The sequence below is a fragment of the Chiloscyllium punctatum genome, chromosome 6 (genome assembly GCF_047496795.1).
Source record: "Chiloscyllium punctatum isolate Juve2018m chromosome 6, sChiPun1.3, whole genome shotgun sequence".
NCBI classification, from domain to species: Eukaryota; Metazoa; Chordata; class Chondrichthyes; order Orectolobiformes; family Hemiscylliidae; genus Chiloscyllium; species Chiloscyllium punctatum.
The window spans coordinates 37,916,505-37,943,893 of NC_092744.1; the positions used below are offsets into that span (position 1 = coordinate 37,916,505).

Consider the following 27,389-nt stretch of genomic DNA (forward strand, 5'->3'; position numbering starts at 1 on the left):
GGTGGAATGAAGCCTTTGGATGGTCTCAAGGGTGCTATTGACCCATAGGTGGGTGGACTGCCTGGTACCTCACCTGATTCCCCTGCCATATTGAATTAGGAGCAAGTGCAGGCAAGCATGATGCCCATGGTATCTTGCAGCTCTCTACCTACAAACAAGACATGGTGTGGAATGTGGTAAAATCCAGCCAAAGATTACTGAAGAGCATTCATTGTCTCTTAGTGGTGTCTTCCATTGAGTCGTATGCACAACATGTAAGTTTGTGCTAGACATAGTGGTCTTTTTATTTCAAATACATTTTCTAATTAATTGCGTCCCACACGCTGGATTAGGTGTGTTTACAGTGTACCTCTGGAGCAGGTGGGAATGGAACCTGGGTCACCTAACTCAGAGATGGGCTTCCTGATGAAGGGCTTTTGCCCAAAACATCGATGTTCCTGTTCCTCGGATGCTGCCTGACCTGCTGTGGTTTTCCAGCATTTGACCCTAATCTTGACTAATCTCCAGGATCTGCAGTACCCACTTCTGCCTCAGAGATGTGGATTCTGCCACTGTGCCATAAATGGACTTTTTACTTCAACTTGTTGATTGGTTTGTATTTTCGGGTTCACCCACAGAGATTGAATTATTGGTGAAACCAACTTGTTCACTTCCTTAATAATGTTATCTGAGAGATAGGTAGAAGGGCTATTTTTGTACTGTAAAATTCTATGATTACAAATTTGCTGATCCACAAAAGAAATATTTTGAACTTACTTTCATAATTGATTAATAGCTTGCATTAAGCCTAAAGATAATGGGCATTAAACCAACTCAATATGCAAGGAAGTGGCACATGGTGAATGTGTTTTATGTTTAACCACATTCAATGACTGCCTTAAAATCCCAGAGCCTTCGGATTCACTTCAAGGAAACCAAACAATACTAAATGAGGGGCAAAGTGCATGCAGGTTAAAGGATCTTGGAGAGTGAACGTGTTTTGCACAAAGTTAAAAATCACACAACACCAGGTTACAGTGCAACGAGGGGTTTATTTGGTAGGAAAAGTGAGGACTGCAAATCAGAGTCAAGAGTGTGACGCTGGAAAAGCACAGCAAGTCAGGCAGCATCTGAGGAGCAAGAGAATCGACATTTCAGGCGTAAGCTTAATCAGGAATGAGGCTTGTGAACCAAAATGGTAGAGAAATAAATGGGAGGGGGTGGGGCTGGGGAGGGGGGAAGGTAGCTGAGAGTGCGATAGGTAGATGAGAGTGGGGGTAATGGTGATAGATCAGAGAGGAGGGTGGAGCAGATAAGTGGGAAGGAAGATGGACAGGTAGGACAGATCATGAGGGTGCTGCTGAGTTGGAAGGTTAGATCTGGATAAGGTTTGGGGAAGGGAAATGAGGAAACTGGCGAAATCCACATTCATCCTGTGGGTTTGGAGCGTCCCAAGGCAAAAGATGAGGCATTTTTCCTCCAGGCATCGGGTGGTTAGGGTTTGGCGGTGGAGGAGGCGCAAAACCTGCATGTCCTTGGCGAAGTGGGAGAGGGTGTTAAAGTGTTCGTCCATGGGGCGGTGGGGTTGCTTCGTGTGCGCTTCCCAGAGGTGTTCTCTGAAGCATTCTGCGAGTTTGACCTAGTTGCACAAGCTTTCGCAGCGCTGTTCCTTCCTTGGGTAGCTAGTTTTGCACAGAAGCGAAAGCGAACAGAAGGTTCTGCTTATGAAGATAAAGACTGTGGAGGGTATGTTAACCTGTTGCCCATGTGTTGTGTTGTGTTGTGCTGAGCTGAGCAGAGGGCAGGGGCGTGGCCCCGCCTCCCAAGTTTGATTGACAGCTGGCGCGCATATTTTGTAGGCGGGCAAACCGCCGTCGCTCGGTTAGCTGTGGCTGGCCGTTGTGCTCGGCGGTTCGGCTTATAGGTCAGTCAGGAGCCGGCGGCTCGCGGGTAAGGCTCTTTCCACCGCACCCGTACCTGCTCCGAGCGTTTAATTCCTTCTCACCGCGCCTCGCCTTTTGTCTCTGTGTACATGTGTGTGGGTTGAGTGGTTTATTTCTCGTGTCCATATAAGGGATTAGAGACCGTGCTGGGAGAATGTCACCCTTCTCTGGAAGTTTCCACGGGACCTTCGCGCGAGGCGAAGCCGGTATGGAGTGGGATATGACCGGTCATGGAAGCTCTGCTCGGGTGTGTGTCTCGCCTATCTTTTCCCCCCCCCCGGGAAGAGGATCCAGACTAATGAGTGAGATTGTCTGCTTTAAAGTATAAGATTCAAACGCATCCTTTGTCAGAACTGTACCCCCTTGAAGTGTCGGCAGTTTACGGGGTTATCTACCTCAAAAAGCAGGTTTCCTCACTCCAAAGTAGTTTTTTTTTTCTTCTTTCCCCCGTTCGCTTTCGCAAGTTCTGATTGTTGCTCCCGTGTGTGTTATCCGCTCTTCCCTGTCGCTTTCGTGTTTCTTTTAAAATGAGTGGATTAGGCTGCCCTCGCCTGACGAGCATGTGACAAAAAAAAATACAAACACCAAACGGTGAAGGGAACCGTGCCCCCCGCGTTGGGTTTTACCTGGGCTCATAACATCCCGTTCTCTGGGGAACACAACAGCGGTCGTTAGAGGCTTCTCCTGGCCTGGGATTTCTCCAATTTTTTTTTTGTGTCGCTTTCTAAGTTTCATGCGGCTGTGGGAGCCCACCTTTTTCAGAGAGTGGCCACATATGTGGGGCTTTCATTCCAGGCAAAGCAGAAGTTATGACGGTGGTTGGTTATGTTCCCTGAACCGGTTAACTATTTTCATGACATTCCAATAATCCATTACTGACACCATTTCATTTCTAGTAGTTTTGCGGTGAATTCAAATTCTCAAACTCCACTCTGGGATTTGATTTATAATTTTAGTTTAGCCCCAATGTTTATCTCTTATAATCTGAAGCAAACATCAATTAATTCTTAATATCTGCCAAAAGTAACTGGTTATTCTACCTATCTACAACTCAAAAGTTAGTGTGAACGCACTTTACCGTCTGTTTTGCAAAGAATGTGCAGATACAATGTGTATTGTTTAGGCTGAAGAATACACTTTATAATGTCAGCTAACAGCATCTTATAGAATGTGTTTGAACAGCCAAAGCACCAGGGCAGTGGTAGGGTTTAATATTTTTAAAAACGCTTTTTTTTTTAGCCATTCATTTGGTGTATGATGGGGTAGTGCTTTGAAAGTTGGTGACATTTGATATCTCAATGTTCACTTTTGAAGCTTTGAAAGAGCCTTCCGAGAACCACTAGATTTGAGACTTAATTGATTTTTGTTTATTTGGATAAAGTGGATATCTGGAAGATGTTTTGAAGTTGATTTTTCTTTTCTGGGCAGTGGAACAGCCATTTCTTAATGGGAGAAGCTAGTTTAATTAAAATTTAAATGCGGTTGCTCAGTTTTATCTCACTTTTTTCAAAGTTTTTACATTCCATCAAAGACTGGTTATCTATGCTGAATCAATGTGAAACATTAATCTAATTATTTGCATTCCTAGTTTCTTTTCCCTAAAGCCTGAAAGAATAATTATTGAATCTGTTTCTATCATCCTTTCAAGCACTGCATTTCCAGGTCATGGCAAAACTTTGTTTAAATTCAAGTTGACTCCAGTTGTTTTGTCTGTTACTAAACATTATTTGGTTACCATGTTTCCACTGGAAACTGAACAAATGGAAAGAAATTAATAAAATTGCTTGCAATTTTTAACACCTCTATCCAATCTCATCTTGATTTTGCTCGTAAAGTGATTCAACTTGAGCCTTTCTGATTTCTTCGCTTAACTGTAAGTCCTTCATCCTCAGGACCATTCATGTACTCTTCATAATTTTTTTCTGCTCCCTGAAGTTGAACATAATAACGAAGCTGTATCCTATTCATGATAAAACTTCATGTAGCATGTCTTGTTTTCTTGATAGGCTTTCTAACTTCAGCTTCCACCTTAAAATTTTTGTCCATTTTGTCATTCTGCATTTGTTTATTGTTTATCTTGCTGTTTGCAAATCTTTTCTAAAATATTTAAGTAAAAACTTGATTCTTGGGATTTCCCTCCTATACCCAATAAAACCAGCTACCAATTCAACATCAATAATTCTTGGTTGACCTGTACTGTAATTCTAGAATTCATTTACCTGTCTTTTTTTCTTATCCCTAGGTGTTCTTGCCTAGCAAAAATCCATCAATTGTGGTCTTCAATGTATTAACTGATTAGTTATTTTTCTTTGGAAGACTGAATCCACTTTGTTACTGCATAGGTTTGGAAATATTGTACAGGGCAAGCAAATCCAGTTGCTTTGAGAAGCAGAGCACAAATAAGCAATACTTTGGTTTTTTACTTTCAGAAGATAACTTGCTCAGTTTGGGGGTATAAGGGTGGATATATATCTTGGCTAAATGCGGAAATTAAGTAATGCAGAATGCAATAGCTTGACTTAAAATAAGATGGAAAATGAAGTGTGTATTGCAACCTTAGCAATAATCAAAAGAATATTTGTATTTCTTAAAATAATAGCCTTTGCAAATTTAAGGTTGGAAAACCATGCTAACACATTATACATTTGAGACCAGAGTACAGAGCTATCTCTTCTCCATAGCCAGGAGATGAAGCTGAGAAGCCTTATTAACCAAGTTGATTTCCGATTCTAGTTTTCTGACAACCAGATGGCTTTTAAAAATATGTACTATATGTTGCTTGCAATATGGATTCTTAACTTGTTTTATGCATTTGTGGGATTTTGGTGTTGCTGGCTGGCCAGCATTGGTAGCCCATCTTTTTTGCCCTTGAAGGTAGTGGTGAGCTGCCTTCTTGAATCGCTGTAAGATACTTGGGTGGGTTGATCCACAACTCCAGGAGGGAGGGAATTCAAGGATTTTGTATGAATGACTGACCGACTGACCTACTTTCCAAGTTGGGTGGTGTTTCAAAGTACCTGCTGCCCCCTCCTTTATAGGTGGAAGTGGTTGTGGGTTTGGAAGGTGCTGTCTAAGGATATTTGGTGAATGTCTGAAGTGCATCTTGTAGATAGCACTCAGTAGCAGCACTGCGTACTAGTGATGCAGGGATTGAATGTTTGTAGATGTGGTGTCAGTCAAGTGAGTTGCTTTGTCCTGAATGGTGTCAAGCTTCTTGTGGTGTTGGAGCTCCAACAATTCAGGCAAGTGGAGAATATGCCATCATATTTCTGATTTGCGCCTTGTGGTGGACAGACTTTGGGGTGTCAGGAGGTGACTTGTTGCAGTTTTCCTAATCTCTGACCTGTTCTTGTAGCCACTGTTTGTGGTGAGTCCAGTTACATTTCTGGTCAAGATAACCCCAAGGGTGTTAACCATGGGGGATTCAGTGATGGTAATATCATTGAATGTCAAGGGGTGGTAATTGGAGTGTCTCTTGTTGGTGATGGTCACTGTCCCCCACTTGTGGTGCCTTGGCGCCCAACCTTGGATATTGTCCAGATCTTGTTGCATTTGAGCATGGGCTGCTTCAGAATCTGAGGAGTCATGAATGGTGATGAATACTGTGCAATCATCGGCACACATTCCCACTTCTGACCTTATGACAGAGGGAAGGTCATTGAAGCAGCTGAAGATTGTTGGGCATTGAACACTACCCTGAGGGACTCCTGCAAAGATGTCCTGGAACTGAGATGACTGACACTCCTCAACCACAACCACCTTCCTTTGTGTCAGGTATGACTCTAACCAGTGGAGTGTTTGGTCCCCTGATGCCCATTGTTTCCACTTTTGCTAGGGCACCTTGATGCCAAGCTCAGTCAAATGTAGTCTTGATGTCAAGAGCTGTCACTCGCACCTCCTCTCTGGAATTCAGCTGTTTTGTCCATGGTTGAACCAAGGCTGTGATAAGATCAGGAGCTGAGTGATTCTGGTGAAACCCAAATTGGGTGTCACTCAGCAGGTTGTTGCTGAGCAGGTGCTGCTTGATAGCACTGTTGATAACACCTTCCATCACTTTACTGATGATGGAGAGTAGACTGGGCAGTAACTGGCTGGGTTGAATTTGTCCTGCTTCTTGTGTACAGAATATACCTGGACAATTTTCCACATTCAGGTAGATGCCAGTGTTCTAACTGTATTAGAAGAGCTTGGCTAGGGGAGTGCCACGTTCTGGAGCACACGTCTTCAGTCCTATTGCTGAAATGTTATCAGGGCCCATTGCCTTTGCAGTAACCAGTGCTCCAGCTGTTATTTAATAAAGTCCTGAGTTTGTTTTAGACCTGGCTTACACAAACATGTGAATAAGGATCAAGAATAAGCCACCTGACCTTTTCAAGCCTGCTTTGCCATTCATTAGGATCTGATTTTAACTCCCTCCATATTCCTTTCGATAAGGTCAAGAGCTGACTGGCCTTGACTGAACCTAAACTATCAGCGAGCAGGTTATTGCTGAGCAAGTGCTGCTTGATGGCTCTGTTGATGACCTCTTCCATTACTGATAATCAAGTAGTTTGGGGCAGTAATTGACCAGTTAGATTCGTCCTGCCTTTTGTGTAGGGTAACTTTTTTCTATCTAAATTGTGTAGCTGCATTCCGCATTGGAGCTGTAAGGTCCAATTTTATATACATTTCCAAGGTGTTAAGTTTTGTTTCCAGGGTACAGTTTCACATTGTTAACATGTGAGAAATGAATTGGATGGAATAACCTTGAATTTTAAAACTCTATCTTAGTGCAGTATTCATTTGACCCTCATTTGCAAAATATTCTTAAGTGTGCTCTATTACAGTACAATATCCAAGAATGGCACCACCACAATAGGTGGTGTTTGGGCCAGTTGGAGCCTGGCTGTTGCAGGCTGGCAGCATTTAGTTTATGCACTTCTTTCTTTCCTTCATTTTTGAGACTGAAGCAGTGTCAGCAGACAGGAGTCTGGACTCCCAGCGCTAAGGCTGGGAGCCAACATCTTGTGGGGCATTGGTGATATCATTGCTCTTTCTTTAGTGGGATTCCTTGAGGACTGGAACACGTTGTAGAAGCTCTGAAGCTGCACTTGAGATCCCAGTTTGAACAGAACATGACGTCTTATTTATGTAATTTCTTTAATCCTTATTGCACCTCAAATTGGTGTTGCATTATGCCGACAAACACTCTTTTTACTATCTTCAGAATAAATGTGACAAATATTTTCTTCCATTAGGAATTAATAGGGGTCCAGATCTCTTGAAATTTCATATTAGTTGCAACTTGGCTGGTTTCTCCATAGGAATGTCGGACCAAGGAGTATTTGGTCCTTAGCCTACTTGATTGTTCACTCAGAACAGGACTGACCTTGTGCAGTCTCCACTCCAGTTTGCTGTGTACCTTTCCATAATGCTTGACTTTGTTAATTTATCAAAAATCTTACTCACTATCACTTTTCTGGGAAAGAGAACTCTATAAAATGCAAGTTCTGATTTTCAGAAGTAAGAATTTGTGGTATTGAAATATTTCACTAATATGGGAGCTCGGTGTTTGGAGGGAGAAGATTGTACTGGCAGTCTTAATGTGATGATCCTTGTTGATGTGTGAATTAGCTGAAAGAGGCCCACTCCTCATGCATATTTCCAAACCACTTTGAACTTTACAGTAACAATAGCTACTTTCATCATTACCTGATTCTGTCAGGTGTTTTTTTTACAATCGTTAAGTGTTTTCAGTTTATGTAGACTAGCTGTATTGGAAGTTTGGTTTGAATTAGGAATCAGTAGTCATCATTAGGGAAATATCAGTTTTTACTGATCAATCTGCATGCAGAGAAATGCCTTGATGTTTCACTGGGATATGTAACTATCCACTCGTCAATGGATTCTTCAGGTCTAAGTCCGGTTACTGTGCATGTTATGCAATATAATGACAAAGGGTTTTTCTTTCATGAAACAATTTGACATTTCTGGAGTGTAATTCCCAAAAGTAATTGAGAATTCTAAAATTGATAAATTGATGTTTTCACTTAATCACTTGTCCTGTCCTTGTTAGGCTCATAATATTTTTTTTCACTTAAACCATGTTTCATTATGTTTCTTAATTTCCTTTTGATATTGCTCTGTCTTTAATTATGTTGCTTCTACATGCTAGGATTTAACCACAGCAGTTTGAGATACCCTGTATAATATATACCTCCGGACCTTGGGTGAACACTTGCACTACCAATTTGATACAGTTACTGTCATGTTTGAAGGTGCAACATTGTTCATAGAGTGATTACATTTGATTGAAGCTTTCTTAAACAAATTGACAAATGTTTTCTCTCTGACCAGTGGGACTTTATCCTGCACGTACATGGATACAACTATTATAAGTTGATGTTAAGCCAATGGAACGTGTAAATTATTGCTTCCTATGCTGTAAGTGATTTTTGACTCCTGGTTTGCATCTGTTCTTTGAATAAGCTATTCAATTTAATTCCATTCCCCATGTTTTACTTATCCTGTACGTCAATTTATATATTCAATTACTTTGAAAGTTCTGTAGTCTGTTTTCATCCTCCTTTCAGATGATGCATTTCAGACTCTGCCAACCCTGCATGGAAAATTTATTGGTGTATTTCCTTTCTTGGTCCTTCTGCAACTTTTAAAAAATCTCTGACGTGGCTGTTGCCTGACCAATCTGACTCATCACTTTTCCTAACTAGTACAATTTTATCAAAGCCTCTCTATTTTTAAATACTGCTTGGGTATTTATGGAGAACAACTCAGCTTATCTAATAAGCCCCTCATTCTGGTGGTTCTCTTCTGTGCCTTGATGTCCTTCCTAAAGCAAGTAATATTTTTGTGGCCAATCATTTGAGTTTTGAACAGTGTGCATGTTTAGTATAACCATTTTGTTTTCCTTCGTCCCTATATACAAACCAGAGTACCTCAGTTAATATTTGCCTTTGAGTACATATTCCTGAGTTTTTGATTATGTATATTCAAAATAAGTAAGTATTCTGTCTTTCTATGTTTACTCCAAAGTGAATCATCTCCTATCTCCAATAAACTGCATCTGTCATGCACCCATTTTTGCAAATGTACCTGTTTTCTTAAGTCTGCAATAAACCTGATAAAAGCAATAAGGAGCAAATTACTGCAGATGCTGGAATCTGTATTGAAAGCAAAAATTGCTAGAGATCACTGTGGATGAGGCAGCATCCATGGAGAGAAAGCAAGCAAATGTTTTGAGTCTAGATCCTTCATAGCTGAAGTGAAGTCTGGTAGTTTAGGGGGTGGAGACTAAGGGATGTCTAATTCCACTATATATACCTCCATTCACCACCAGGATGGTTCAAGAGCTCCCGGCTTCTTTCTCATCCAGATGCCTGAAAACTCCCCATACGCAGCCACTCTGCTCCACTTGGCTGAATTTTGTTCTCTCTCTGAACAATTTCTCCTTTTGACTTGGCAGAAGTGAGATGAATTAAAGTGGCTATGGGTAACTGCATGGGTCCCAGTTATGTGGAACAATCCTTGTTCCAGTCCTAACTGGCCATCCTCCCACAACTCCTATCTCTCTACGTTGACAAATATTTCAATGCTGCTGTTTCATGCTCCTGCCTGGATCTTGGAAAAATTTGTTTATTTTGCCTCTAATTTCCACCCCTCTAACTTTTCACATTGTCCACTTCTGACACTTCCCTTCCTTTCTTTGACCTCTGTCATCATTTTCAGGGAATCAACTATCCATTGCCATCCACTGACTCCCAGAGCTACCTTCATTATAGCTCCTCCCACCCAGCTTTCTGTAAAGATTCCATCCTATTCTCCCAGTTCCTATGTCTATGTTGTATCCACTATTTAGATAGTGCCATCTTCCAAAACATCACTGGCACAGCTTCTATAACCATGGTTTCTTGCCTGTTATGGTTCAGAGTCTTCACTGCATCCAACCTATCACGTGCTTCCATTCTTGCTCCCTCTCAATAGCTTGATTGGGTCCCCCTTCTCACTTTTCATCCCACCAACCTTTGCATTCAGAGGATTCTTCTCCACCATTTCAGACCACTCCAGCAGAATGCCACCACGCCTCACGCCTCTGTCTGCATTTGCAGGGATGGTTCCCTCCGGGCACACTATTCCATTCCTCAACCACCACCACCCCACCTTCCTGTAGCACCTTCCCATCTAAACACAGAAGGGACCTGCTTCTTTACCATGACCTCGCTGCTCACCATCCAAGAGTCTAAAGTCTTTCTAGGTGAAGCAGCATTTCACCTGTACCACCTCCAATCTCGCACATTGTATTTATTGCACCTAATCTGGCCTATTGTACATTGGAGAAATCAAACACAAACTGGGTGACCGCTTTGCAAAACACCTCTGGTCCGTGTGCAAGCATAATTCCTGACTTTCCTTTAGCCAGTCATTTTAACACCGCATCCTGCTTGCATGCTCACATGTCTATCCTCTGCCTGCTGCAAAGCTCCAGTGAATCAGTGAAAACTGGAGAAGCAACATCTCTTCAGGCTGGGTGCTTTACAACCTTCTAACTCCATATTGAGTTCATAGGACAGTACAGTACTGGCCCTTTAAACCTTGCTGTGCTAACCACTTATCCGACTGTCAGATCAATCTTAATCTACATACCCTGAATGTTACTAACATGTCGTTTAACTGCCCCTAATGCATCTGACTCTACTGCTGGTATTGCTTTCCACACACCCACCCATCTCTGACATCTCACCTAAACCTCCCTCTCAATTAATTTTTTTAAAATTATGCCCCTTCATAGCCATTTCCATCCTGGGAAAAAGTCTCTGGCTATCTATGCCTCTCATCTTGTACAGCTCTATCAAGTCGTCTCTCCCCCTCCTTCGCTCCAATGAGAAAAGCCCCAGCTCCATCAAACTTTCTTAATAAGACATGCTCTCCAGTCCATGCAGCATCCTAGGAAATCTTGTCTGCACCCTCTCTAAAGCTTCCACCTCTTTCCTGTAATGAGGCAACCAGAACTGAGCACAATATTCCAAGTATGGTCTAACCAGGACTTTATAGGGTGCAGCATAACCCTCACAGCTCTTAAACTTTGTCTCCCTGCTAATGAAAGACAACACCTCATATGTCATCTTAACAACAATCAACTTTGGTGGCAACTTTGAGGGATCTATTGACATGAATCCCAAGATTGGGCAATTTAGCATGGCCAATTCACCTTAGTGTTAGGTGATGGGGTAAATGTAGGGGAATGGGTTTGGGTGGGTTGAGGGTCGGTGTGGACTTGTTGAGCTGAAGGGTCTGTTTTCACACTGTAAGTAATCTAATCTAAACTCTGTTCCTCCACACTGCCAGGAATCCTGCCTTTAACCTTGTAATCAGCATTCAAATTTGACCTTCCAAAATGAAATATTTCACACTTTCCCAGGTTGAACTCCGTCTGCCACTTCTCAGGCCAGCTCTGCATCCTGTCAATGTCCTGTTACAACCTACAACACCCCTCTACACTATCCATACCCCACCAACCTTCGTATCATTGGCAAACATACTAACTCAATCTTTCACTTCCCATCAAAGTCATTTTATAAGAGCAGAGATCCCAGAATAGATCCCTGTGGAACACCAGTGGTCACCAAGCTCCAAGATGAATACTTTCCATCTTCTATGGGCCAGCCTTCAAATTGTGAACCCGTTCCTTCCCTTTCCTTTTAGCATTACTTGCGACATTCTGTCACTGCATTGAACTTCTCCCCCCCCCCCCCCCCCCCCCCCCCCCCCCCCCCCCCACAATAGGACTGTCTATTCTTCCCAGATTCTGGATTAGTGGTGCTGGAAGAGCACAGCAGTTCAGGCAGCATCCAAGGAGCTTCGAAATTGATGTTTCAGGCAAAAGCCCTTAATCAGGAATAAAGGCAGTGAGCCTGAAGCGTGGAGAGATAAGCTAGAGGAGGGTGGGGGTGGGAAGAGAGTAGCATAGAGTACAATGGGTGAGTGGGGGAGGAGATGAAGGTGATAGGTCAGGGAGGAGAGGGTGGAGTGGATAGGTGGAAAAGGAGATAGGCAGGTAGAACAAGTCCGGACAAGTCATGGGGACAGTGCTAAGCTGGAAGTTTAGAACTAGGGTGAGGTGGGGGAAGGGGAAATGAGGAAACTGTTGAAGTCCACATTGATGCCCTGGGGTTGAAGTGTTACAAGGCGGAAGATGAGGCATTCTTCCTCCAGGGAGTCTGGTGGTGAGGGAGCGGTGGTGGAGGAGGCCCAGGACCTCCATGTCCTCGGCAGAGTGGGAGGGGGAGTTGAAATGTTGGGCCACGGGGCGATGTGGTTGATTGGTGCGGGTGTCCTGGAGATGTTCCTTAAAGCGCTCTGTTAGGAGGCGCCCAGTCTCCCCAATGTAGAGGAGACCGCATCGGCAGCAATGGATACAATAAATGATATTAGTGGATGTGCAGGTGAAACTTTGGATGTGGAAGGCTCCTTTAGGGCCTTGGATAGAGGTGAGGGAGGTGGTGTGGGCACAGGTTTTACAGTCCCTGCGGTGGCAGGGGAAACTGCCAGGATGGGAGGGTGGGTCGTAGGGGGGTGTGGACCTGACCAGGTAGTCAGAGGGAACAGTCTTTGCAGAAGGCGGAAAGGGGTGGGGAGGGAAATATATCCCTGGTGGTGGGGTCTGTTTGGAGGTGGCGGAAATGTCGGTGGATGATTTGATTTTTGCGAAGGTTGTAAGGTGGAAGGTGAGCACCAGGGGCGTTCTGTCCTTGTTACGGTTGGAGGGGTAGGGTCTGAGGGCAGCGGTGCGGGATGTAGACGAAATGCGTTGGAGGGCATCTTTAACCACGTGGGAAGGGAAATTGCGGTGTCTAAAGAAGGAGTGCATCTGCTGTGTTCTGTGGTGGAACTGGTCTTTCTGGGAGCAGATCTGGCGGAGGAATTGGGAATACGGGATGGCATTTTTGCAAGAGGTAGGGTGGGAAGAGGTGTAATCCAAGTAGCTGTGGGAGTTGGTGGGTTTGTTAAAAATGTCAGTGTCAAGTCTGTCGTCATTAATGGAGATGGAGGGGTCCAGGAAGGGGAGGGAGGTGTCAGAGATGGTCCAGGTAAATTTAAGGTCGGGGTGGAATGTGTTGAAGTTGAATTGCTCCACCTCCTCGTGGGAGCACGAGGTGGTGCCAATGCAGTCATCAATGTAGTGGAGGAAGAGGTGGGGAGTGGTGCCGGTGTAATTACGGAAGATCAACTGCTCTACGTAGCCAACAAAGAGACAGGCATAGCTGGGGCCCATACGTGTGCCCATGAAATTGTTACGGGTGAGGACCAGTTCAGCGAAAGAATGTGTGTCGGTGGAAGGGTACTGTTGGGGACGTCTGGAGAGGAAAAAACGGAGGGCTTGGAGGCCCTGGTCATGGCGGATGGAGGTTTAGAGGGATTGGATATCCATGGTGAAGATGAGGCGTTGGGGGCCAGGGACCGGAAGTCTTGGAGGTGGTGGGCGTGGGTGGTGTCTCGAACGTATGTGGGGAGTTCCTGGACTCGGGGGGGGGGGGGGGGGGAATAGGACAGTTAAGGTAGGTAGAGATGAGTTCAGTGGGGCAGGAGCATGCTGAGACACTGGGTCGGCCAGGGTGGTCAGGCTTGTGGATCTTGGGAAGGAGGTAGAACCGGGCAGTGCGGTGGGGAGGTTCTGTATGGTCTGGGAGATGATGGTTTGGTGATGGGGGGGGTGGAGTCATGGTCGAGGGGGCAGTAGGAAGAGGTGTCCTCGAGTTGACATTTGGCTTCAGCAGTGTAGAGGTCAGTGCGCCAGGCTACCACTGCGCCCCCTTTATCCGCTGGCTTGATGGTGAGGTTGGGATTGGAGGGCTGCACGTTGAAGGTGAGGGGTTGGAGTCGGGGAGGGAGGTAGACAGGTTGAGGCGGTTGATGTCCCGGCAGCAGTTGGAAATGAAGAGGTCGAGGGCAGGTAATAGGCCAGCACGGGGTGTCCAGGTGGATACAGTGTATTGGAGGTGGGTGAAGGGTCCTTGGAAGGTGGGCAGGAGTCCTGATTTGTGAAATTAAGCTCAGAGGCGACAGAAGAATTGTTTGACGTCACGGCGTGTATTAAATTCATTGATGCGTGGACGGAGGGGGATGAAGGTGAGTCCTTTGCTGAGGACTGATCATTTGTCCTCAGTGAGGGGGAGGTCTGGGGGGAATGGTGAAAACTCGGCAGGGCTGGGAGCTGAGATCTGGGATCTGGTGTGGGTGTAGAGCTGAGAGTGGGGGTGGAACTTGTAACTGGAGTGGGTGGAGTCATGAGCAGGGGTAGTGTTATCCTCTGGGTTCTGGGGGGTGGGGATAGTGACAGTGGGGTCTGTGGGGGGCATGTCAGCAGAATGCAGGTGAGTGGTGCTGGTGGGGGTGGAAGTGGTGGTGACCATGGCAGTAGGGGTGGCGGAAGTCACTGAGCATGTGGCATCAGCGATGATGTGAAGGGCGGAAGTAATGTCACGGTGATGCATGAGGAATCGAGGGGAGGAAGTGGTTGTGGGAGTGGCCATGATGGGGGCAGAAGTGACATCATCAATCAGCGTGGGGGTGGCAGCTGCATGGCTAATGGCGGAATAGATTGAGGCCAGGGGAATCTTCTGGAATGTTTGAGGAGCGCTGGTTACAGCGGTGGGTAGATAAAAGTTTGTACTTCCCAGTCTGGCAGTTAGACACACCAGTGTTCTGCTGTTCTGAGTACTTTAATTTGGATGAGCAACATTCTTTCTCCCTTATCACGACTCTTCTCTTTTTTTTTTGGAACCCCCACTAAATGCCAAACTCTTCCATAAATGCTGCCCTCTTCACACTTCACTTCAGCTGTGAAGAGTCATATAGACTCAACATTAGCTTGCTTTCCATTGGTGCTGCCTGGCCCACTGTGACGTTCAGCATTTTTTTTGTTTTCAGATAAAAGCCAATAGTCCCCTTTTTTTTTTAATTAAAAAATGTCACAGGCAGTCTATGCATTAGACTGGAGTTGGTAGAAGAAACGAACATTAGATTTTATTACAATCTTAAGGTAAAATAAATACTGCATTTTGAATAGATGGAAGCTGGTAGTATCTTAATTATTTTATCATGTTGCAGGAATATAGGGGTTAAAACAGGAGGATAACTTAAGATTCTTGCGTGTATAAGCAGTCCCCAAATAGTGAACAAGTCAGAACAATCTACAAGAATCATGGACACAATAATTTTGTCATTTGAACTATCCCAGGATTACAATAAAGGAAATATGCAAGGTCCCAGAAGGTACATTCTTGAATATTGATGATTTCCTCATAAGGAAATAACTTAATTCTGGGTTAGTTAACACAGGAGACTTATTCTGATTGTAACTTCAATGCATTCATTGAAGATGGGTTTAAAAATTAAAATAATTCTAGAAGTCTACCCGACATAAACATTAGCAGGCCAAGTCATGATACGTAGGTGGTAAATATTTCTAAAGTAATTAGAATTGTTGTATGTCTTCGTCATAGACATGTACAACATGGAAACAGACCCTTTAGTCCAACTTATCCATGCTGACCAGATATCCTAAATTAATCTAGTCCCACTTGCCAACACTTGGCCCATGTCCCTCTACCCCTTATTCATATACCCATCCAGATGCTTTTTAAATGTTGTAATTGTACCAGCGGCCTCCACTTCCTCTGACTGCTCATGCCATACACTCATTACTATTTGGGTGAAAAGTGCCCCTGTAGGTTCTTTGTAAATCTTTCCCCCATCTCGTTCTGAACTCTCCCTATCCCAGAGAAAAAAAAACCTTGTCTTTATCGAATCCATACCCGTCATGATTTTATAAACCTCATAAGGTCACTGCTCAGCCTCCGATGCTCTAGGAAAAACAGCCTTCGCCTATTCGGCACCTCTCTGTAGCTCAATCCCTCCAACCCTGACAACATCCTTTGTATTTATCTGTGATGAAAAGCTGGGAGTGGGAGGGATGGAGAGAATCCCTATCCACTATCCACATAATGGAAGTCTTGGTGATAACCTTTCAAGGTTAAAAGCTTTTAAAAATCTGATCAAACAACGTTTGGGGAAATAATGTTGAATATATGACAAGGGAACAAAGGCTTGGCCTTCAAAGGAAATGGGGGCATATCTAGGCTATTAACAGGTCTGTATCACTCAAAATGAAAATATTTTGCATCAGTTTTTATGATTAGTGCTGACAACGTGGATGAGCCCAGTGTTTCTTGTTTCTGTATTATTGTTGCTAAGTACCTTTTTTTTTAATTTGTACAATGCAAAGTCCTATAAACAGCAGGGAGAAGAATGACCAGCTAATGTGAACCAGTAGGATTACTCGAGGGGGAAGTGCGCTCGGCAGGGTGCAGTGCCATGTCAGATTTAAGATTGTCTAAGAGGCAGGAAGCAGAGGGTGATGGTGGAGAGATGAGACTGAAAGTCTGATTGCAGGGGTTCTGCAATGTTTGATGCTGGGGCCCTTGAATGATCTGTTAATGATTTGGCCTTAAATATAGAATGAAATGATCAAATAGTTTGCAGATTGAAAAATTGGGATGATAAATAGTTAGAATAGTTGTAACTCCAGGAGGATATCACCAGGCTAGTCAATGGCAAACGTGCAGAGTAACACACTTGGGGAGGGCTAACAAGGCAATGAGTGGTTGGATCCTAGAATGTATGAGCTGAAAGGTTATGAAGTACATGGGATACCTTTTATTAATAGCCAAGGCAGATAAGAGTGAGGAGGTTCTGCTAGAACTACACTAAATGCTGGTTTGGCCACAACTGAACTACTGTGTACGATTCTGCTCCTAGCACAAGGACGATTTAATTGCACTAGTGAAGGTGCAAAAGATATTTACCAGGCTGCTGACTGGGTTAGAGGATCTGAGCTATTAGAAAGATTGGATAGACTGAGATTGTTTTCCTTGGAGTAGCAATGGTTGAATGGGGACTTGATAGAGGTATGTAAGTTTAAGGGCTTGGATGGATAGGAAGGAACTTTTTGATTAGAAGGAATATTGATCAGGGGTCATAGATTAGATTACTTAGTGTGGAAACAGTCCCTTTGGCCCAACAAGTCCACACTGACCTGCTGAAGTGCAACCCACTCATACCCACTCCCCTACATTTATCCCTTCACCTAACACTACGGGCAATTTATCATAGCCAATTCACCTAACCTATCCATCTTTTGGACTGTGGGAGGAAACCCATGCAGACATTGGGAGAATGTGTAAACTCCACACAGTCAGTTGCCTGAGGTGGGAATTGAACCTGGGTCTCTGGCGCTGTGAGGCAGCAGTGCTAACCACTATGCTGCCCCATTGGCCTAAGATGAATCAAAGGACAACTAAAGAGTTGAGTGCATTTTTACTTGGGAGGGTGGTGGGAATCTGGAACTCGCTGTCTAAAAGGGGTTGAGTGAACTATCATAACATTGAAGCAATACTAAAACACTTTGACTGCATTGCCATTGCCTCAAGATTTTGGACCAAAAGCTGGAAAATTGGAATTAGTATGTCCTTTGATCTTTTTATGATTTGAATGTGTTGTAAATGTCTAAACTTCTGATTTTTCAAAAGTCAAAAAGTGCTGTTTGAAATAAGTCTTTTGACTGGCTAGAAGCTACCACAGAGCCAATTACTGGATAGCCCTCACTAATGAGTGATTTGTTTATTTAAATCCAATTTCTAACAAAATGTGCTGTTGAAACTTGATGGATGTTTCCTGTCTTGATTGATTGCTCACTTCGCACCTTGAACTATGCATGCTAAGAGAATTACCACAGTTGCAATGAGGCACTATATAGTTTAGCACATCTCTAGGAAAAGAAATATAGAAGAATAATTGGTTCTGTGGGGGAAGGAAGTGAGTCCAACTAGAGATGGGTGAGTCACTAGACCATAATATCATCCACTAGAGTTACTGAACATGAGATAATAACAGGCTGTTGGAATAATTTTTCATTTGAAAAACAATTAAATGGGATATTATGTTGATTAATCAATAAGGGATAAAAATCAAATGAATGCTGAAGGAAAGATTGAAATAATGCAGAAAAGTGTAGATGCATGGAGGCTGATGGAACCACTTGCATTTTCTTGAAAGTAACTGCTGTAGATAAGGCCAGCAGCTTTTTTTTAAAAAAAATAGAATGACTATAGATGTACAAAGCCAAAAGGGGTTTTAATAGATTACTGCACTATATTAGATCACAGTTAAAATGTAGAGGTAATGCTAAATCATGGAGACTCCAACTAAAATTCACCAGAATGATTCAGTGTAGGGAACTATAAATTGAGAGGGACTTGACAAGAAGGCCATTAAGATGAAGAAATTTTCTGGGTAGTAGGACATTTCCTCTGGTTGAAGATACACTGGAATTGTTATGTAGGTGTTCAGAGCATGGAATATTTTTCTAAAGGATTTTGAGACCATTGCCACTTTCAAGGGAATATTGGATAAATATTTAAGTAGATGAGGATATAAGACTATGAAATGAATAGATTAGGACAATGAGTGGAATTTTACATTCTGGACATATTGGCTTTGTTAGAATAGTTTGGGAAGCACCAGGAAAATGTTTTGTTTCTTATAATTGAGTGTAGTTTTAAGAAAAAGCAACTTGTTTTGTGCAGGTCTGTCTACTTCTAGCAAAGTGAAATCCCTAGTCCAAAGCATAATTCTTGATCCCTCTATTTCAGTGTGATGTTCAACAATGATGTATCGATTCATCAGCTGATGGTTGTAATCTGTAGGACGTTTCTTAGTCTGTTTGTCTCCAGACCCCAACAGTCTGGTCAATGTTGAGGAATATCAGGGCCACTTCTCATTTTCCCCACCCAAGACTCTTTTATCACCATACTATCTGCTCTGTCTGCCCTGTTGGGACATGTTGTCCCAGTGATCAATGTACCCATAACATGTTTATTACATTGCATGGATTGCTGTGTGTGTGTCAATAATGTAAGTAAATGCATTAGCGTGAGTGGAATCTCCTCTGGGTCTGCATAGCGCATGCCATAGAGGGCAAGGTGCTAATGGTGTTGAGTCTGGAGTATTAGCTGGTTTATCTGTAATTATTTGGAATAAAATTGTATTTATATTAAGGTTTGCTGCTCTTTCGTCTCCTGGTGTTGGTATGGGTTGCCAGACAATGAGAACTGCAATCTGTTTCCATAACAAACTTGTTGCTCTGTAATTAAAACAAAACTCTGGATACTGGAAATCTGAAACCAAGACACAGTGCTGGAGAAACTCAGCAGGTTTCGCAGCATCTATTGACAGAAAGGCAGAGTTAACTTTTGAGTGCAATGACCTGTCATCAAAACAAATGAAAGACACTGGACTTGAATTCTGGTTTTCTCTTTACAGATACTGCCAGACCTGCTGAGTTTCTCCAACACACTCTCTTCTTGCTTCATTTTCTATAAAAGCTGTGTTGAATAATTTTCCTTTTGTTAGTCCGACTCAACCGAAGTCAGTCATTTTGTAGATGTAAATGATCAAGCTATTTATGTGGAACATGCATTTGTTAACATTTTTGCTCTAATAATTCAAACAGTTTAGAAAAATGAAATCTGTTCCTGCACTTGTGGACATAGGTTTGCTAAGACTGTGTTTTGCCATGGTCTATGATGGTCAGATTCAAACCTAAGTCTCTAGTTTACTAGTCTTGTGACAATACCACTTTTCCATCAATTTTATCTGGCATTGCTGTTTGTGGGGAAAGTTATTACTACAGGTGTCTTCTACATCATCTATTAGCAACTCAGTAATTCACATACAAAGAAAACATGGCATCAGTGCAGATACATTGCTGTTAAACTGAGTAAGTTAAAATGTAAAATTATCTTTCTAACCTCGTAGCCACTTCGTGATTTATCATCTACATTTTAAAGAAAGAATGCTCTTCTGGGCTACTCGTTTGTTCAACAGTACCCAAATATAGTAAATAACTGCTTACAGCCGATTCAAACTGTTTCCTGGTGTCCCTTTTGATTACTCTGGACTTTGTCCAAGTATTTTAGAACTGGACTTAAAATATACTCAAGACCTCCATCATAATGTGTATTCTGTGAGCTTTAACTATCCAGATTACAAAGCTCACCATCTAAAACAATTGTAATTCTCTCTTCACTGATTTTCATGAAGTTGATAGTGATGAGCCTATAAAGTGTGCATGGATGATATTGCTTATGGCATCATTTAATTGGGGCTATAGCAACTTGAATGAAGGTAAATAGAGGCTATAGGGATTATCTAATTCCCCACATGCTTCTAGACTTGGCTGAGCATTTCCAGCATTGTTTGTTTCAGATTTCCAGTGTCTGCAGTATTCAGTTATAATTCCTGTCCATTTTACTTCCAAACAAATTCCACAAACCAACTCAACAATTTTCTGTTCATGTCCTGTTAACAAGCTAGTTACTGCTTTTCCTGGCAACTATACTAAAACATATAATATTTGCATTGGACGTCTACTTGATGAGCTACAACGCTGCAGAGATGTAATCAAATATAAAAGTTGCAATAAGAAAATCAAAAGAACTGCAGATACTAGAAATCAAAAACAGAAATTGCTGGAAAAAACAGTGGCCTAGCAGAGTTCATTTCTGAAGGGTTACTGTAACTCTAGTTTCTCTCCACAGATGCTGCCAGACCTGTTAACTTCTTCCAGAAATTTGTTTGTGTTTTTGTAAAAGTTGCAGTCACTCCTAAATGCTTGATCAGATAGTGAATCATGAATGGCAATGGAGGTTTGCATGTGCAGGAATGCTGGCACAGCAGAAGCTAAGAAATTTTGAGTTCCCTGTAGGTAAAGTCAGAGGACATGAAGAGCTGGATTTTGATCTCCCCTAAACATGCCTTGGTTAACTGCATGTGCACACACATGGTAGTGGACAGTTTGAGATAATAAAATGAAGAACTGCTGATCTGGCAGCATTTAGGCTATTTTTAACTTTTTAGGTTACAATGTATATTAGACACGAGTATTTGTGTCCCTGGCAAAATGTATATTTTTTTTCAACAGCTCAGTAAGGAATGTTGAGAAATTGCATGTATTGATAAGTAAAATTGAAGTCTTGGGTTACAGGCATGAATTATTTATTTTGGTTACTAAACATGGCTTTTGCTGTATTGAATAAATAACTTAAATATGCTGTATTTATATAGTGGATTAAACTTTTCACAATTCAAATTTTACTTTGTAGAAAACCTTTTTTTTCTACATTTTGTGTAAATTATTATTTGTTTACTTCACAGGTTCTGTGATTTTTGGAATGACTTCGGGATAAACAAGTGAAACAAAAGATAAAGACTCCAGACACTATGTTTTGACACTTTTTTCCACATGGCCTCTATTTTGTTTGTACTGGGAGAAAATGGATTGCAGCATCTACAATAGTGCATCCAAAAACAGGTGGTGATCCCTGGTTTATAATTTCAATTTGTATCTAATTCTATCTATTGCATAATATTCTATAGCAATAGATTTATTTCATTACATCAGCTATACAAAATATCACTGAAGTGCCAGGAAGAAATGCAGTTAAAAATCCTGAGTTTCTCGTGGCTGTCAAAAACTAAGATTGCAGAATGATTACTGTGAACAGAAGAGGAAGAAAACGTCAGTTTCTGCACTTAATTTTTACATGTTTTTTCTTCTCCCTTGTCCTCCTTTATTGGGAGCAACTGGATGCAAATGTCATTAGTCATGTGAAATCTTATTCATACAGATATCTCATCAATAGATACAGTTTTCTGAATGATAGCTTGACTTTGAACAAGGAGATAGCAGTTAGCCTTCATAGTTACCAGTTCTTGATAACTCATGCAAACAAATGCCAAGATCAAGATGTGTTGCTTCTTTTGTTTGTGAAGACATCTCCTGAAAACCGCCCTCGGCGGGATGCTATCCGTAAGACATGGGGCAATGAACATTATATATATTCGGAGTTCAAAGCCAACATAAAAGTGCTGTTTGTTTTGGGTGTATATAAAGATCCCTCCCAGCGTGAAGCTATACAGAGTAGATTACTAGTGGAAGATTTACAACATTCAGACCTTATCCAGCAGGATTTCTATGATGACTTTTATAATCTGACATTGAAACTAATCTTCCAGTTCAAATGGGCAAATAGTTTCTGCCAAAATGCTAAATTTGTCATGTCTTCTGACGATGATGTTTTTGTACACACTCCAAACTTAGTAAAATACCTCTTACAACTGGATAAAGGGATACGTAATTTCTGGATTGGTCGCGTACACAGAGGTGCACCCCCTGTAAGGAATAAAAAAAGCAAATACTATGTTTCCTATGACATGTACCAGTGGCCTGCTTATCCTGACTATACTGCAGGTGCTGCATATGTTGTGTCTCATGACGTGGCAGCAAAGGTTTATGAGGCCTTAATGACCCTAAACAGCAGTCTTTATATTGATGATGTTTTTATGGGTATATGTGCCAAAAAAATGGGAGTAGAACCACAACAACACATGTATTTTGCTGGTGAAGGAAAAACCCCTTACCATCCTTGTATTTATAATCAAATGATGACTTCTCATGACCATGTGAAAGATATCTACCGTTTGTGGCAAGAGGCAACAGACTCGAAAGTGACTTCTCTCACCTCTGGATTTTGGGGGGAGCTTTACTGTCGGCTGGTCAAAGTGTTTCTTCTCTGCAAACCGTACTATGTAGATACATATCCTTGCAGTGCTGCATTTTCTTAATGCAGTAATTACATGAAAAATTGCACTTTTTTTTTAAACTGTGTATAAGACACTGGCTGTGAATAGACCTCCAAAAGGAGCAGTTTTAATTTTAGACCAAGTTGACCAGTAACTTGCCAGAGTGTTTTTGTCTATCCATAGCTTTGAAAATCAAATCAAGTATAAAACAAAGTATCAACAGATTTTACAAAATGGCAAAGCCCCAGATTTAAGAGTACTAAATGTTGCTACCACAGTGGCTGCTAGTATACTTTCCCAGGGACTTGTCTAGTTGTGGGGGAAATGGTGAGCAATGAACAAATCTAGGGACGTTTAAAGCTATTATCTAAATATCCCTAACTTATTCTGCTATGAAGCATTTCACCAACTAGCATGTAAATTTTAAGTTATTCAGCAAAAGAAAAGTTGTGTACAAAACAATTTCATCAGAATAAAACCAGGCTTACTCGTGTTACTTTTTTTTTGAGACTAGTAATTTGATCAATAACTCGTAAAACATTCTGAATATATCAAAACTGTATTTTTCATGCATGATTACAAAGTATCAGTTTGGATGGAAAAGTTTACATGGTTGAAAGTACATATCACTTCAGTTGCTAGTTATCAATGCTGGTTAATAATTTTCATTCCTCCTAAAAATCAATCAAATTTTATCTGAAATGTTTGGTCTCAATTGTTGAAAATATTGTGGCCTAATACTTGGCTAAGACTCTAAATACGGAAGAGAAATCCATTTTGAAACAAGTTACATGCAGAAACGAGTCTAACTCATTGAGGAATACTGGTGACCAGTTGTGGAATTGGCAAATGGTCCTTACTTTGACATACATGTGCATAAAACTGTAGCTAATGTTTCAGTTTAAGTAAAGCTAATGGTTTGAATGGAAAGACCAAATTTGGAAATATTTTGATTTTTGTCTTTGCTTTTTATATGAAGAATTAAGTTCAGTCTTTGCTTTTCCCAGTTTTTACGAAGAGCTAGTGATTCTGCTCCAGATTGCTAGCAGTCCTAGATTACAATTAATCATAAGGGTTGTAATTTCAAGTGCAGTATGCTTTTGCACCTTTTGAAGGTGAATGTTTGCATATTACTACTTCTCATTAAACTGAGTACAGAAGTTGAAAATCTATTTTGAATTACAAAACATTACTATTTAACCACAATATTAATATTTCACTTGGTGGAAAATCTGAACACTTTCTATTTATGCATGCATCATATGGTTCGAAGTTAGTCTGGTAGTATCTTGATTTTAAAATGGATACCTCTAGTGCATACAACCGAAACATGATTCAAGTTAACTGATGACAAAACTTAATCGACATTCACAAATGTTAGTATGTAAAACTAAAAATTTTACCCTAATATCCACTCCTTTAATTATCAAATTTTTGAACAACTACCAAGCTTGTTTTTATATCTTGGGACAGTTGGCAAATTCATAACTTATTGGCAAAATGTGTAAATTTCTATTATGGAGATAGTCCTTGTGTAAACTTTTTGTTTTGTAATCTATTTTCATATGATGATTAGCACCTTTTCATTAATTTAAATATTAAGTTTTAGTAGGAGAAAAGTAAATGTCTTGAAATGGAAGTTTTTTGGCAATGTAAACTCCTGTGCTCTATACCAAACAATATCTGACAGCACAGCATAGTTTTAAAACTTGAATTTTTGTCTTTGAGAACTGTTAACCAATGGAAAGCAGTTTTCATACTTTCCACCCTGCATCAATCACAGCTTTTAATTCTGTCCAAGCATCTTCCTTTGCCATCCTTCTGGCAAATTTTGCTTTCTCATAAAGGTTGTAGCATACTGTCTCCTAATTCCCCTGCTACAAAACTGAAACTTATTTTATCCTGTCTTTTTGAAGTTTAAAATGAACCAAGCAGGACAGCCTCTGAGATGTTTGAATTTCATCACCATTAACAGTGATGTTCTCACTGCTTTTTCTGGAACCTGTGGATATTTCTGGCAAACTAAATTGTGCTAAAACTATGGATTTTTCAACAAGCCAATGGGGTGTGATGGAATCTTGATAAGTAAACTGTCAGGTGCTAAACCAATTTTTTGATTTTTTTTGAATTACTATGTGGTGTGTAATGTTGCCTTTTTAGGTTTGGTGTCTTCTACTTACACAGCTGTTAACTCTGCCTGTGCTTCACACTTGATTTATTAGACGTGAATTTTTATTCCTAGAAAATCAGTTCGTATGCACTGTTTTATGGTGATCTGTTCTGATTTTGGGGTAAGGTATTGGTATTCATTTGTGCTAAATCTGGCTGCTTTAGATTTTTACATTTATAAACAGGTTCCCCATGTCTATTGTGAATGAAGACAAAATTTAGCAATGTGATCACTTGGAACTGTTCCCTAGATTCAAAACAACAGCACAATAATAAAATGTGATTAATTGAAATTAGGTAAATTGTCATATGTTTCACTTGCAGATGAATCCTGCAATGTCAGAAGATTAGGAAAGTAAAGATTTGTAACATATGGATTCAGAGCATTTGATAATGGGGATCCAATGCAATTTCAACAAGTGTGGGGGAAGCTGAATAAGCAAAAGTATAGCACTTCTGGTACAGTACCAGTTTGTGAAGAACTAAGGGCCTTGTCTAAGCACACTTTTGGTGCTGAAACGTACAAACATCAATAATATGGATAATTAATGAAATGAAACACCAAGATTTTACAGTTTTGGAAACACTAGTTCTGGGCATTTATGAATATGCAAATTGCTTGAAACATAAGGAAGTAAAAGAAAAATTTCATGGGGGTTAGTGGTGCAACTGAGTAAAAACAAATTTTAGTTTGTGTTCAATTGTAGATGTAAAGTTCTTATTCACCTAAAACCAGTAAACATTATTCTGTAATTTTGTTGATTTTTATGACCTTTTCTGGTTTTGATCTATCCAATGTGCATTATCTGGTTACAGAACAGTAATTAACTTAATGTGTTGTAAAATAACTAATTACATACCTGTGGTAGTTGCCCTTTTTTCTCTGTCAAGGTGTGATCTACTAAATGTAGATGTGAGTTTTAAATGGAACCATTTTAAGATTAATTGGAACTAAAAAGGCTCTATCTGTTACAATTGGATTTTTAAAATTGGCTTCATACTTCAAAATTTTAGGGACTGGGTAGAGAAAGAAATTGCATTGTTTTTTTTTTGGTCATACGTTACCAATTATTGCTAAATAGGCTCCAAAATTCACTTTACAAATTGCCATTTTTAGTGAGCATTAATTTAAATGGTGTCAAATGTAACAAAAACACTCTGGTAAGTGAAGGGGGTACTTTTTTTTGTTCTTAGACTATTTTGAGGGACTTCAACTATGCACCTGGACAATGATTTGCCATACTTGCTGAATGAGTGCCCAATACTGCCAGAGGTGGAAAATCTTTAATTCTTCAATACAGGTTTTCTTTCTCTCTCCTTTTTTTTTATATAAACATAAATGGGTTTCAAATATTGTTCTATTTTTAAAAGTAATAACACTTAATTTGGTAAACATAATGGGAAAATATGGAATTGGTTATTGGCAAGGTCTAGCCACGTTTGCCAAAATAGTAGCTTTCTCCATGTTCATGGCAAGTCAAAGACTTGAGGCAGTTTCGAATTTTTCTCATGTTGTGGTAGGAGTGGAATTGTTTCAAATTGTGCAGTGGGATAGTTTGGAGCAGGAAACCATGTGAAATGTTTATTTTTTAAAAAATGTGTATGGATAATTTAAAACAGGAAGCTTTCAACCAAAAAAAATTACCTCACTGTTTAAAATTCAGACTACTTGTACTTCCTTTTTGAGATTTTAAATATGAATGTCTAGGACAAGAACCATGAAAATTTAACAAGTGACAATGTGAACCCTTCCTGAAATTTACTAATTTTTGTTGTTCCTTTTTCTAAACTAAACTATTTATCCTACTCTGCACTTGAAGCTTAATTTTTATTACCTTTTTTTGTAGATTTAACGTCTGTCCATTAATACCTTTTTTAGGGTACATTTTTAGTAAACAATTATGCTTCTGCCACCAAAGATATACCCACTAACTTTGGAGGGATGAAAGACTGCATTAGATAATGGGAGAATGTATCGCACACTTCCTCTTTCATATTTGTACCTACCTCACACAATCTTTTTGTTTCCAAGATAGCTCTGGCTATTTAGCTTAACAAATTGAACAGTTTTAAGAAAGCAGTTTTTGCAGTAGTACAGAAGTAGTTTGAAATGCAATGACACTATTTAAAGGTCTGTCTGTTGTTTGAAACTATCTATTTAAACTTTTTATATTTCATTGTTTAAACTTCACAAATTACATGTGTTTTAAAAAATGTAATATTACAGTTAAACAGTTGCTTCATGCTAGTTTTGCACCTCTATTTTCCAACTCCTTAGAAAATGTATATTTTTGTATGTTGTTTTCAAATGTGTTCTGGAAATTTTGTCTGAAAAATAAAATTATATAAAATAAACTTGCTTAATCTTCAATTTGAAATGAAATGTTCTTTTTCCTGGGTTCTTACTACAGTTTAGTGGACAATGAATAAACTTTTTAATGAAGGAAGGGTATGAATGTTGGGAAATGGGGAAAAGTGCTCAAAAATTAAAGTATTGGAAAAGTGGATTATGCAGCAATAATAATAGGTTTTGGGGAGTAAGTTGTTTGCTGAATTTGTGTAGCAGACGTTTCATCCCCTGTCTAGGTGTCATCCTCAGTG

The 27,389-nt window shown here is 40.6% G+C and overlaps 2 protein-coding genes across 6 annotated transcripts in view; one reads left to right on the forward strand and one right to left on the reverse strand.

The window, feature by feature from the left end:
* Positions 1-27,389, reverse strand: part of mcf2l2 (MCF.2 cell line derived transforming sequence-like 2) — a 390,224-nt gene that overhangs the window by 140,882 nt on the left and 221,953 nt on the right. The window lies entirely within an intron of this gene.
* Positions 1,818-27,126, forward strand: b3gnt5a (UDP-GlcNAc:betaGal beta-1,3-N-acetylglucosaminyltransferase 5a). Of its 3 annotated transcripts, none has more exons than XM_072572458.1 (2): positions 1,818-1,929; positions 21,192-27,126. In XM_072572458.1, the coding sequence occupies exon 2, from the start codon at positions 21,525-21,527 to the stop codon at positions 22,659-22,661; it is 1,137 nt and encodes a 378-aa protein (XP_072428559.1). In that variant the 5' UTR covers positions 1,818-1,929; positions 21,192-21,524; the 3' UTR covers positions 22,662-27,126. The 3 variants fall into 3 exon arrangements, with proteins under 3 accessions (XP_072428559.1, XP_072428560.1, XP_072428561.1); XM_072572459.1 differs by lacking the exon at positions 1,818-1,929 and adding an exon at positions 1,940-2,169; XM_072572460.1 differs by lacking the exon at positions 1,818-1,929 and adding an exon at positions 8,258-8,345.

Excerpts from the sequence above, each read along its gene's own strand:
- b3gnt5a (XM_072572458.1), top strand. The coding sequence starts at position 21,525 with ATGATTACTGTGAACAGAAGAGGAAGAAAACGTCAGTTTCTGCACTTA.